At 35.0% G+C, this 13,419-nt stretch overlaps 1 protein-coding gene across 4 annotated transcripts in view; it reads right to left on the bottom strand.

Annotated features, from left to right (window-relative positions):
- Window positions 1–13,419, bottom strand: part of Trpm (transient receptor potential cation channel, subfamily M) — a 774,810-nt gene that overhangs the window by 15,705 nt on the left and 745,686 nt on the right. For 3 of the 4 annotated variants that reach the window (XM_069815677.1, XM_069815675.1, XM_069815674.1), the window contains 6 exons: window positions 10,171–10,298; window positions 9,102–9,294; window positions 8,815–9,004; window positions 7,393–7,604; window positions 6,270–6,446; window positions 1,709–1,765 (listed from right to left, as the gene is read on the bottom strand). In XM_069815677.1, the coding sequence (XP_069671778.1) occupies window positions 1,709–1,765; window positions 6,270–6,446; window positions 7,393–7,604; window positions 8,815–9,004; window positions 9,102–9,294; window positions 10,171–10,298 (957 nt within the window). The remainder of the gene's footprint in view (window positions 1–1,708; window positions 1,766–6,269; window positions 6,447–7,392; window positions 7,605–8,814; window positions 9,005–9,101; window positions 9,295–10,170; window positions 10,299–13,419) is intronic. The other variant, XM_069815676.1, reaches the window with a different exon arrangement.

Genomic DNA, 13,419 nt, shown 5'->3' with positions numbered 1-13,419 from the left:
TGAACATCTTTTACAATAAACATATCTACAGTCACAACTAAAATTATACAAAGGCTTGACTGAGGTTTGAAAATAACGGTAATCTAGAATAAAATGTTCCTCATAATATTATGCAAGAGTCATTAAAATTTACAGTTACACTTGATCATTGAAAAGAAAAGGAACACGAGTTATCTTAAAACCGTAAAATCTCTTTCCTTGTAAAAAAAAATATTATTTCTTCATCCTCAGGGGAAAGTGGACTTATTTACCACATTTATCATAGAAGGTATTTGATCATCAGTATTGAAAATGATACTGTCCATGTAAGACGTATGTAATTTAACGTAGTGTACCGGTACCTATTAGTAAGTTTCAGGAAACAATCAGTAAAGCCTAAATGGTGTGTATAAAATAATTAAGTTCTTAATAGGGCTAGTGAAAGTAGGAATGTTCAATTTTTTGCTAAAATGACTTTAATTTTTGCTATTTCAACTTTCGTTTAAAGTTTCTTAAAATGAAGACCAACAGTATAGGTCAATTGTAGTTAATAAGACTGCAACCATTATACCCAATGATAAGTAATAAAACAGACACAATGTTACAACAAAATCAGTGCAATGTGCAATTTTGAATTATTTAATATGTTTAACATCAGTGCAAAAATATCATAACCTGACCCTCTGTTATTTGTTTGTACCTACACATTTAGTGTTTTATATTAAATGTACCGGTACCGGTGATGATATTGTTAAATGTTTGCGCGTTATAAACAAATAAAAATGAAATTTTCAACTAACAAACGTTTAGTGGTAAAGAGCTTTGAGAGAATGCTATTCATAAGAGAGCATACATACCGGAACTCAGAAATGTCATAGGCAAAAACAGTTTTAGATTCTCTAAATAAAACACGTTATAGAAATGATGCAGCTATCTGTTACTACCAGGAGAGCAATATTCACTTGAATTAACCTCTCACAAGTAAAATGTGTGGAATAATCAAATAACACAGGGTCAAACAACAAGGATGAAGTATTATAAATGCAGATTACAACTTCACGTACAAGAATTGTCCACAAAAATTACACAATATGTATGTAAAGTATATCAGGATAATATATAGGTAATATATCAGGGGATAGAGAAAATCTATACTAGTCTATCTCTGGCCACAGAAATTATGAAAGTTCATATATCGCGGGTGCTCATGTAAAGGGGGTTAAGTCAAATTGTAAGGTATGTAAACTTCTCTCCTTTGGTACTGAACAAAACCCCTTTGTCACAAGATATGGAGCACTGTAACTGCATCATGGATACGAGTAGAAGAATGACTTAATCCCTTTAACACAAGAGAAAAGTAATTGTGGATAGTTCAAACCTGTACTTATTCCAATTTAGCCAAATCATACTTAACCCCCTTTACACGAGCACCCGCGATATAACAACTGGACACTGTACATTTGAATAAACCTGTCGACAGAGTCTAGTACTACCTGTAGGAAGAGGATTAAGATTTCAAGATCATACAATGCCCTCCCACCCTCTTTTGTACCACAGAATTACTTCAAAGTCAAGTCAAGCACTGATAAAAATAGAAGAGTTAATAACATACTACACAAACACATGTAACAGAAAAGCATGTGAGACATACAAAACAGCTGTGACATCTGCAAAAGGTGAAAATGCAACAAATTAGCTTACATAATGACACAACACACATATTTACTACCTTGATACCCTGCTGACTGGAAGACTTGCTCCTGATGCTAAACTTTCTTGGCTTCTTCTAAAAGAAATGTTTAACTTTTTTTAATGTTTTTCCTTCCATGATTACAAACAGTGTTATTTTAAAAGTGAGCTTATATTGAATTGTATTAGAAAGGAGAAAATAAAACCTGGTAAGGTAAAATAAATGTAAAATAGGTTATGAAGGACAACAGAATGTTGTACCGGTATCTTTAGTTTTCAAAGTAGACAAAATCATAGTGTTAGGAGTATAGTACACATTCTAGGGACTTCAGTTTCTACCAATATTATACTAAGATAAATATTTTACAGTGAAATACAAACTTATTTAAATTTATTTCACATTTGACAGAGCATATTAAACATATACGCTGAGATCATCATAATTTGAATATTCTGTTTTTCAATTACATAATTCTGTTTCGAGATTTTTTTTAAGAATACCACACTATGCAATTTTACTAATTGTGATGACCAATGTCACATTTTTATCATTGGTAATTGTTTTTATTTACAAGATGTTAAAAGAAAGGTTTAATATTTTGAGAGGAGATAGTATTTATAAAAACAGGGGGAAAAAAATAGAATAAACATGGGTCCTAAAATTAATATCTTTAAAGAAAAAAGGACTGTGCAATGGGTATTGTAACAACAGCATATCTTATAATGTGAAACTCTTTGCTCATGTCTTATTGCAGGCAGATATGATATACCATACCCGAAAAGAAACAAGCAAAGAGCTTACAGTCCTTGTTTCTTCAAAGATGTTAATTTAGGACCCATGTCTATAAGAAATTTTTTTCTCGTTTTTATGAATACTACCTCCTCTCAAAATATTAGGCCCTTTTTTCTTAAAACTCTGTATTTAAGAAAGTAATTAATAAATACCTTCCTAAGGAGTTCGAGAGAGGGAGGGGGTGATGACATCTGCACTACAGTCAATGCAAATTTTCTCTAATTCATTGATTCTCAATGTTCCAAATGAACTCCGAATACTGGGTGTTCATTTCAAAGTGTGTCATGACGTCACTGTTGATGAGTCAGCGATTTGAAGCAAGTTTCAGCTTTTGTGTCAGAGAAGTTGCCTATTAATCAAGGCGTTCAATCTGAACTTGAGAACGTGTAAGGTATAACTTGAACATCGTAGGAACAGATGGCGGTCTGTACGGTCTATGTGCTACCATAACCTCTTTCGAACTGTGTTTTGCGCGACCAAGTCGTACATAGGGTATTTGTTATCATCGGTTGCGTACGGCAACATTCCACAATACAAATCAAATGCTCCATGTCCATGTTGACCGTCGAAGTTAATGTCAACAAATACGTAAGTAATCGTCTTAACCCTCTCCTCATATCCCGACAGTAAGAAAAAACTCACCTCACTACATGTTTCGAAACAGTTCACATTCCTGCCACTACCGGCGTTACCATACGTATCGGTAAGTACTCTTCTGAATGAACGCCGTACTTGCTAGGCAATTTCTCTGGCAGATAAGTAATACACCTCTGCCTCTGCGGAAGTGTAGGACTACCCACGTGACGGCATACAGCGAGCCATGACACACTTTGAACTGAACACCCAGTATAATACATGCAAGAGAAATCAGACCGTATTTGTGGAATTTACTGCTCTTTTCAATGATTCCATGCATTCAAAATTCACTTGAGAGAGCGCTTTTACAGTGGTAGGCAGTGTCAGGCAGTAAGACCAGTGATATATTAGTATGCGCAATATAAACAACACTGTTATATCTGAAGACCAGTGTACTTACATGTTTTAACTGATTAACTTTTTTGAAAATGGCAGATAAAAAAAGTCTCCCGAGGAACTAATTAGGTTCGTCCATCTTTCCAATTAATGGAACCTAACAACAACAGGAATAGATTTCACTGTTCACCACCAGTGGGGACACACTGCAGCGATGTGGTTAAGATTCTATGCTACAAAATCAAAGGTCGCAGATTCAATTCCTGATGGGGTCATGAATTTCTTTGGGGGTAAAGGTGGCAAGCATGCAGGACTGATATTCCTACTGCTACTAATGTCAACTGTCTGCAAAGGTGAGCCTTAAGTACCCACTGTCCTGTGAATCTTCATGGTCTGTAGAAATAACTTTTTCACCTCCAGTATTGTTGAGTCCAAAGTTCCCAATGTGTTTCCAGTGTATAGTTAATAGAAAAAAACTCTGTTTTATCTCATTTATATGTTAAAGAATGGATAAAATTAATTTAACCTATTTTACATTTGAAATAAAGTAAATTTAGGCCTATATCAATTTTTAGAATACCAGATAAAGACATTACCACAGAAGCTAAATGTTATGAACTAATTCGTATTGAAATAATATTTAAAAAGAACTGCATAGTACTTATAATAATAGTACACTATTTTCGCTTTTGGAGAACAATTAGAAGTAAAATACCATTCAAATAATTTGAGTATAAAAAATTAAATTTGTTAAAAAAACGCCAAAAGTATGGGGCAGTAGCTAATTTTTTCTAACTACTCTCATTGCAATTTGTCCTAAATTACGCCAAAACAAAAAGAAATCGAGAAAAGGGAGTAAGATATATTATACTACATAGATTATGTCACATAATATTTTGAAATCGTAAACGAATATTATATCAATTCATTGTTCCAGACTGATTGTAATATGTGTAGAAGTATTACTTTTTTAATGTATAAATATAGCTAATATATTCATAGAAAACAAATTTTATTCTTCATACTGTTAATTGGTAAAAGAGTTCTATTCAGTCATTACTTAACATAAAAACACAATAAAACATGTTATAGCAACATTTAAACAAGTATAAAACAAACGTTTTCGCCAATTTTAATTGGCATCTTCAGGTCGTGTATGTCGAATAGAACATGTTATGATAAGTGAACACTTGGTATATAAGGTTAAAACAGAAGTTAAAAATATAATATACTTAAAAATAGAGAATAGAACCAGCAAAAAGACACCACGATGTATGTAGAAGCACTATGTTGAAAGGGGCGTGTGTGATCCAAGGGAACGGCGCAACTCTTCCGTCATTGCAGGTACAGTTTTCATGACAGATTTAACGATGCTACAAACAGGTCGGTCGTGTGGCCGGTTATGGAAAGCAGGAGAAATCCTGTAAGTTGTAAGGATAGAATGAAAGAGTATTTAGAAGTATTTAGGTATTATTTAAATCTTCTAAACCAATACTTACAAAAAGTTGGAAAAGCGTCTTGAATCCATGAGGTCGGTGACACGACTGAGCTTTACATTAAGTGGTAGCGTATGACGAAAACTGTATACCTGGCAAGACTAGTGGATGGATGAAAGTCATTTGCGCATGATCTTAAACAGCAGGTTATTTGAGTTTGGGTATTGTTCATTAAGTAGCGGGCTATCATTATTATTAGAATGGATGCTAATATATAGTTCTTCTGCAACATTAATATAATTATAATTATTAATAATCTTTAAGACCTGAAGGGCTTCTTCTATGCCAGTAAGTTCGTGCGCCGTTCCCTTGGATCACACGAGCCCATTTCAACATAGTGCTTCTACATACATCATGGTGTCTTTTTGCTGGTTCTATTCTATGTTTTTAAGTATATTATATTTTTAACTTCTGTTTTAACCTTATATACCAAGTGTTCACTTATCATAACATGTTCTACTCGACATACATGACCTGAAGATGCCAATTAAAATTGGCGAAAACGTTTGTTTTATACTTGTTTAAATGTTGCTATAACATGTTTTATTGTGTTTTTATGTTAAGTATTGACTGAATAGAACTCTTTTATCAATTAACATTGCACTTAACGGAAACAATATGCCTTTAAAATTACTTCATACTGTTGTTTTATGATCATTTTTTCATTATTCTAAATATTCTATTTGTGTGAGAATGTCATTACAATTAAAATAGTAAAACATTATTATTATTATTATTATTATTATTATTATTATTATTATTATTATTATTATTTGTGAACAAAGTAAGAGTTTATGGCTTTAAATTGTCCAGAACAAAGCAATAATTACATCAGCAGTCTGCAGAGTCGCAGTTTTGCACATAAAACTAAATATTCCTGATCAAGTTTCAGTACCGGTATCATAGCCTACATAAAACATTATGTAAAATTAAACGTTAGTGTGTGTCAAAACAAAGATCTAGCAGGTTACAACTACTAAATAATTATTCGAAATTATTAAAATAAGGAGTACAGTTGAAAGGCAATAGTAGCAGAAGAAGTAAATTAAAGGTTTATTTTGTCAAGCACGTGCATTATTTTGTACTGAAAAGAAATTAGTTAAAATTCTAATGATTAAGAATTATTAAAGATAATGACTTCGTTTTGCTTACAACATGTAAGTAATATGGCAATTAAAATGTATTACAAGATCTAACCAATTTTCTCATTGCAAATGTATATGCAGTAATTCATTTTACAAAAAAGGTCTATTAAAGAACAAATTATTTCAAACTACATTATAAGTGGTTTATGAATTATTCTACTTTTATCTGATAGAGCAAAGTTTTATCAAACTTACCTCAGCATCAGGGTCTGTGGTGCGATGAGGATCTGCAGGTTGTCCCTCTATACTTTCATTTTCTTCCTCGAGACCAATCAAGTGTTCTTCCTCTGTCTGCGGCATCAGTTGGAGTTCTTCTTTTGACTTGAATTCAAGTTTTGCAATGTAGATTGGACACATCAGTCCAAGAATCACCTAAGAATTAAAAGTTTTCAAAATTAAAACGAGGCAACCAGAATATTATATACACCATAATATAACATAAGAAATATAGGATACAAAAATACTGGGATAGATTAGCTGAAATAAGCTAAGCAGGTACCAGGCAATCAGTCAAGACCGGGTCTATCACAGAGCATTTTTGCTCTCGGTACACAAAGTATTGTTTTCTGAACACTGACAGGCATCTGATACAGCAATGAGGCTCTGAGAAATAGCTCTGTGCGGCAGATAACATAACCTTTGTTTGACTTAGTCATAATCTTTGTTTGACCTGAGCCAATCACCTTCTAATAATAATATTTCGTGCCTGGCATGTATCAGCAAATCGCATAAGATAATTTTCAATAAGTAATGTGAGTTTATTTTCTTATGCTGCAAGTTAAGGAAAATGAATAGCTCTTTCTACTGAAAAAAAAAAGTTCATATATGATTACCATGTACTAAGAGAATTTGCTTGAGAAGTACGAAGGTGATTTGAACAAAACGTTCCTGGTGTTGTTGTTCCAAGTGTTCAACTGTTCATTGTTTAGTAGGCAAATTTAGGGAAACTTGAAGTGTTACAGACAAGAAACTCGATAGTATACATCGAATCCTTACCAAGGAAACTTCGGACAACATTGCATTTCGACTAGAAAACTCTTCTAAAAAGTCTATTACACAGCTTTCTCAACAAAAAAAGTTGAACAAAATACACTTAATATCATACAAAGAAACTTGCAAATTTTTTACTAAATTCTTATATAAACTGACCTATCAGAATAATTTAAACATGCTAATTTTTCATAGTTCACTGTAATATCGCTGAGAAATTCCATTTACATTTAAACATAAGGATTTTTTTTTTTTCGTAGTGAAGAAAATTTTGTGCTCTCCTTCATCGGCTACCTTAACCTCACTTTTAAGTGAACTAATGTGTCACCTTGAGATTAGTGTTCTTGCGAGTGCGCAAGCCTCCCATCCAAAGATCTGCCAATATGATCTGACTACATGGATGGGCAAGGAGAGCCCTGTGATTGGCTGCCACAGCAAGACTCAAGCACGTCTGTCCACTCCAATTCTGCAATTCACAGGTCAATAGTTGTTGTGTCTGATCATCATGCTGGCGGTAGCAGAAGTCCAGGAGTTCTAGTGCTGAATAATAAACATCACGATTGACTTAGTTCACATATATACAAATAACCACGTGAAACTTATAGGAAGACATTGCAAGCTAATGTTATGGGATATGTAACAAAATTAATTGAAGAATTAGAAATATTATGAAGGAGAGTAATCAGAATCTTATATAGGATCCCATATGGAAGTACAAATAGAAAAGTACCAGTACGAGTATATTTTAATAATCAAATTGCATCTATTACAATATTGGTAAAAACATTATTAAAGATTTTTATATACAGCGTATTCCGAATCTCACCGGTCCGGTGGCATCAATGACGTCACGTTGCAGCGAAATAAGGAACAAAACTGCTGGAAGGATCGATGCTGTCATGGCGACTGTACAAGTTATTTTCTGTGCTACGCTAGCAAAATTTTGCGAAATTTTCGTACTCCCATCTCGTTCAAAGAAAAGATAGCATAAACAATTTATTTCTTGAACCAGTAGTAATAACTGGTCCGTTGACATGTTCGCTCATAAGCCATTAACATATTGTTTTTACGTTGTGCTCATTACAAACAATACAGCAGAACTAAGGCAGAACACATCGCCATGACACAACAGTGCACGATGTTATTCGTCTGCTAATTCCCGCCCTATACAAGAACCAATCAGATTCACTGATGGTGGCTGATGGAGACTGCCACCACCTCTGCAAGTTGATGGCACCGGTGCGACACCGGTGGAGCATCAATGACGTCATCAGTGGAATTCGGAACACTGTGATGCCATCGGATTGCTCATTGGTGAGATTCGGAATACGCTCATATGGTACAACATTTTAAATAAACTTACTCACTTAAATCTCAAATTCCAACTAGACATCAAAATTGATATAAACATTGTACTAAAAAAAAAAAACACATAAAACTGACGATACAAAATTCTATTAAATATGTCATTCGATTTGTATTATAGGTGGGCACTAAATATTATCTACTAAGAGAAACTAGGCCTACTCGTATACCAAAATTATCTCAATCTAAAAACAAAGTTAAACAGTATTAGGGTACCTATACTTAGATGTAAGTTTGTTTATGTCCTAGAAAGTTAAATGTTATTTATTTTATTATTCGTAACTTACAATAGTAGAATTTACTTTAATTAAACATTATATAATCTTATGTACGTGTCTATTATGTAATTAAGCATTATATACCGATATATTTTATTCTTACTTACCAATGTTTTCAAACTCTTTTCCGTAATTCCTTAGTTCTTCATAAATCTCTGTCTCCAAGTCATCTTCTGCAGCTTCATGGGCCATAGCCTTATACAGTTTGCACGCCACAAGTGCTTTAGCTAGAGCTTCTTCACCATGTTGCCACATGAGCAGGGCCATCTGTTGCCGTTTAGTTAACACTGCCCATGTCTAAAATAATATAATTAAAACACTCAAAACATTTGTTTAAACGTGTAACTAAAGAACTTTACAATGACATTACTGCTTCATTCTCTAGAACACTTACAAGTAGCTCATTGAAAGGATAGTCAAACAAAGCTGTTTCTTTAGATGCTGGGAGTGTTTCTGCCAGAAGACTTAATGTCACATTGGTGTTTCCATAGTAACGGATGAAGGATGAACTGTTTCGATGTACATGTGGAGATTTCTTCATCACTTTGGCATATATGAGTCGGAATTTCCGTCGTGTGTAATAAGATCTTTGAAAAAAAAAATCAAGGACTTCAAATAATTTCAAATCATAAAGTAAAATATTGCAAACAAAGCATGTTAGCCGTAACTAAAAGTTCTGTGTTTAATTATTATACAGAGCGTTCGCCTACAGGTGGGGCCAGGAAAGCGGCCTGCCTGCGGTGTCGCTTGCTGGAATCGTCTATTCGTAAGCTTCCACTTTCTATACTATACTCTGTAGGGTTTTAATTTTAAAAGTTTACCAGCAGTAAAGACTGATGTTTTTGAAACACTAACTTCCTGTGAAACACTTCTTAGAGATTTATAAGGAGAGCGTGTAAATGATGCACTGGTTTCATCAATTTTTTCTTCCGTCAATACTCTTTGTTTTCGCTTAGGAATTGTAGCATTTATCGACCCTGTTGTCCTTAATTTGTTAACAAGACGTCTAACAGTTTTTCTACCCTGAATTGGAGCACCCGAATATTTCACTTCAAATTGCCTATGCACCTCTCTACATGACTCTGTTTTCACATAGGCCTATGCATCATACATAAAAAAACTCTCTGTTCAAGCGTGAATTTTGCGTTTTCCATTGTTAACAAATTTTACACACACGCTGAATATTTAAGCAACTGTGTCAAGAAACTGCACTGTACGTGTTAAATATTGCAACATCTGGCTCACAACTGATAACTTGTTGACCCTGATGTCCTTGATTGTCGAGCATGTCTCAACAACTGCGCACACAAAGCGGCGTATCAGTACATGCCGCTTTCCTGGCCTCACCCGTAGGTGAACGCTCTGTATATACTGTATATATTTGTATTATGAATCTTCTTATCTTTTCATAAACTTGTAGAAAATTACATTCTTGATATGGTAATACAAATAATGACATTAACCTGTAGGCTCCACCCATGAGCTTGTTGATCACCAGACCAATGTCATGGAGTGTATACATGTATCCTCTGGGAATATGAGGTCGAACATCTCTCAGAATGTATCCCAGTGTGTTTGACGGTCCTTGTTTCTGGAAAATAAATATGGATATTTATCTCATTAACAACACTGTCAGTAGTTAAATAGGTACTGGTATCAAAAAAATAACAAACAGACTGAAGTTTTTTTCTGAATTTCCCTAAAAGGGTGGAGAGAACTTTTTAATTCTATCTATGACCTATTCTCAGATCATACCAGCGAACTATATATGTATGTTTACCAGTGGCGTAGCATGAAATTTTGAGCAGGGGAAGCTAACTCAAGTTGTCTTTCATGCAATATGAGAAAACGTATTACAAAAATACAGTCTTAAAATAAATAGTAGTCAATTCAAGTCAGCAGTCGAAGATTGGTTGGAACATCGTAAGTAACACCAATAAGGCATGACCTCAAATGATACGTAATAAAATATGATTTCACGGTTTACACATATCTCTTAACAAATAGACACGTATACGTATAACATTAGCTCACTCCCTGTCATACTTAGAGAAATCACAATATTAGTATCATTACGTAAGTATGCGTCTGTCTTTTGGTTGTGTCCTTCATTGACAGCAAGGGAGTCGGTCATTTGTTTTTTAAATCACACTTTTGTTCGTAAGTCAGTTTTGATAATACAATTGTCTTAAAAAAATTCAAGTAAATTAGTGTCAGGAACTGTTATTTCGCTCATTATTTATTGCAATGCACACTAACACTTCAACTGAACAACTGACGAAAAGGGATAACTCGGAAACTACTTATTTTAAATGTTAAAGCTAGCTTCTTTGCAAGCCTTACGACTAGGATAGCTTAGTTAGAAAGGGATGAAAAATCTGTGGGGTGTATTACACAGAAGAAACCAGTCTGCTTGGAAGCTGGTGTGTGCAGGCTTCTTGTTTACTGCTGCATCACAAATCATCCTGAAGTGCCGCATCGCAATATTTAACGCGTAAATATAAATTCTATTAAACTTAATAAATAATTTTCTCCATAAACTGCAGGCTTATTATGAAATTATTATTAACTGGGGAAGCTAAGCTTTTTAGCTTACATTGACGCTACGCCACTGATGTTTACCACTAACATCACCAACCTCTTTCTGTGGGAACAAAATATAGGTATAGGTACATTATTACTGTATCTGCAATTGAAGCATTCTCTGGAACAAGAACTTAACTACAAAATCTTGAATTCGAGACAGAGGCATCAAACATTTTAGATCTGGTGTAACAGTATTGCCGTGCTAACCACACGATACCTCCATTCTGGTTGGATGATCGTCCACCTCTGCTTTGGCATGTGGGCGTGAGGCCAGCAGCCGGCTGGTCGGTCTAGGCCCTTCACGGGCTGTAGTACCATGGATTATTATTATTATTATTATTATTATTATTATATAACAGTATTGCGCAGAACAATATTCAAATATTTCTAGAGGGTGTTGTATTTGTTGGAGGGAAATAACATTTTGTCAGGAAGGAATTTGCTGGAAGCAGCAAACGATGTAACGTGCCATACATTAAGTTGTTATTCCAGGGAATGCCTCAATTATCCTCTATTTACTTCAACAAAATACTAACAAGGAAACGGTACCTTAGTATACTATACTAAAAGCCAGGTTATGAACCAACTAAACCGGAAGCAACGTTCTGAGCTCTATTGCCACATAGTGGCGCGAGATTCAAAGCATGTTCAGCGTTTGTCACCGATATGTTTAAATAACTACTGTATATAGTTCTCAATAACACTATCAACAATATTAGTAACTAAAATTACTGTTTTTAAGAAAGCACGAGTTAATGACGCTAGTACGAAATGCGACTCGTAATGCACGTGATACTCCAAAGGAACTGGGAAGTTTGGCTATACTGTCTCCGTGATTCCGTTGCCAGATTTTCGTTAGCAGACGACATTTTCACGTGAGGTCCAATGAAAAGCTCCGTTCTCCTTCCTCCCTCCCCCCGCCATACTCAAAGTGTCATCGCTGCACAGGTTACCCCTCTAACCCGCACTTTCCTCTCGCCCTGCCAACTACTTCCTGTTTAGTCGGTTCATAACCTGGCTTTTAATATAGATATCGTTGTCGCTGGTTGGAGAACCAACACATGTGCGTTACAGAGAAGGTATCAGAGATGTTGATATACGGAATTCAAGATGCAATGGTCAACAGGTAGAGATTCTACAGTCATATTCATGAGCACTATGATATTCCTTATACACATACTATGAGTGTTATGCTGCAATGTCTGTCCATTGTTTTTCTTTTCCAAGAACTGACTGATAAGTAAGGAAACGGTGTCGACAAGCACAACTTGTCTGGAAATGAACATGTATTATATACACCCACCAGCAATGGGAACTATCATTCCAGCAATAGTAGTGAAACTATTGTCGGAATTCTTCGGCCTACCAGAGGAAACATCACATCAAATTGATCTGATAAAATTTGAACAAATCAAGAAGCAATTGTTAGAGAAGGACCTAATTGTGGAGGAGGTCCATACACTCGTCCATTAGGATGCATTATCGTTCGATGAGGATATAGATGGCGACTTCAGAGATGACACCAACATATGACGTAATAATCGCCAGGCGTCACAAAAACAGCAGTTCCTCATACGCACCATATCAAAGAGGGCGCAAACCAAATTTCCAGAGGGATACTTGGCAGATAGTGCAAAGTTTGGACAAAGCAACCAAGGGCGAAATATAACAACGTCGACTTTCTCCCAACTGTGCCTTTCAGGATTGGACATTGAGTTGTCTCCTTGAGTCTGCTTCAAGACCATTATGGCACTAAAGCAAATAATAAAGAACAAAACAGTCCTTCAAAAGTTTGAACAAGTCTGAAGACACCCACCGCTGTAACTAAAACATATCTGATGCAACAGTTAAACAGCGAGGTGTTTGAATATTTTAACCAAATGCGTGCACAGTATCCTATTATCCATGACTGGAGAATTAAGCTCTGGGATATGCAAATAAAGAAGCGCATTGATATCTACAATCAATAGCAGTTTAAGGCATACGATTCCTGAAACGATATTCAAGAAGCATAACAAGATTTTTTTTTTGTGGAAACTAACTCACAAAATTGGCAAAACATTTTGCCAGGAATTCACGATGTTGGCGGTGAAGGAAAAAGACTTTGTCGGTAATGTGTGAATGTT

The sequence above is a fragment of the Periplaneta americana genome, chromosome 17 (genome assembly GCF_040183065.1).
Source record: "Periplaneta americana isolate PAMFEO1 chromosome 17, P.americana_PAMFEO1_priV1, whole genome shotgun sequence".
In the NCBI taxonomy this organism is placed as follows: domain Eukaryota; kingdom Metazoa; phylum Arthropoda; class Insecta; order Blattodea; family Blattidae; genus Periplaneta; species Periplaneta americana.
The sequence above is the reverse complement of the archived record's forward strand: the minus strand, read 5'-3'. Positions and strand labels throughout refer to the sequence as shown.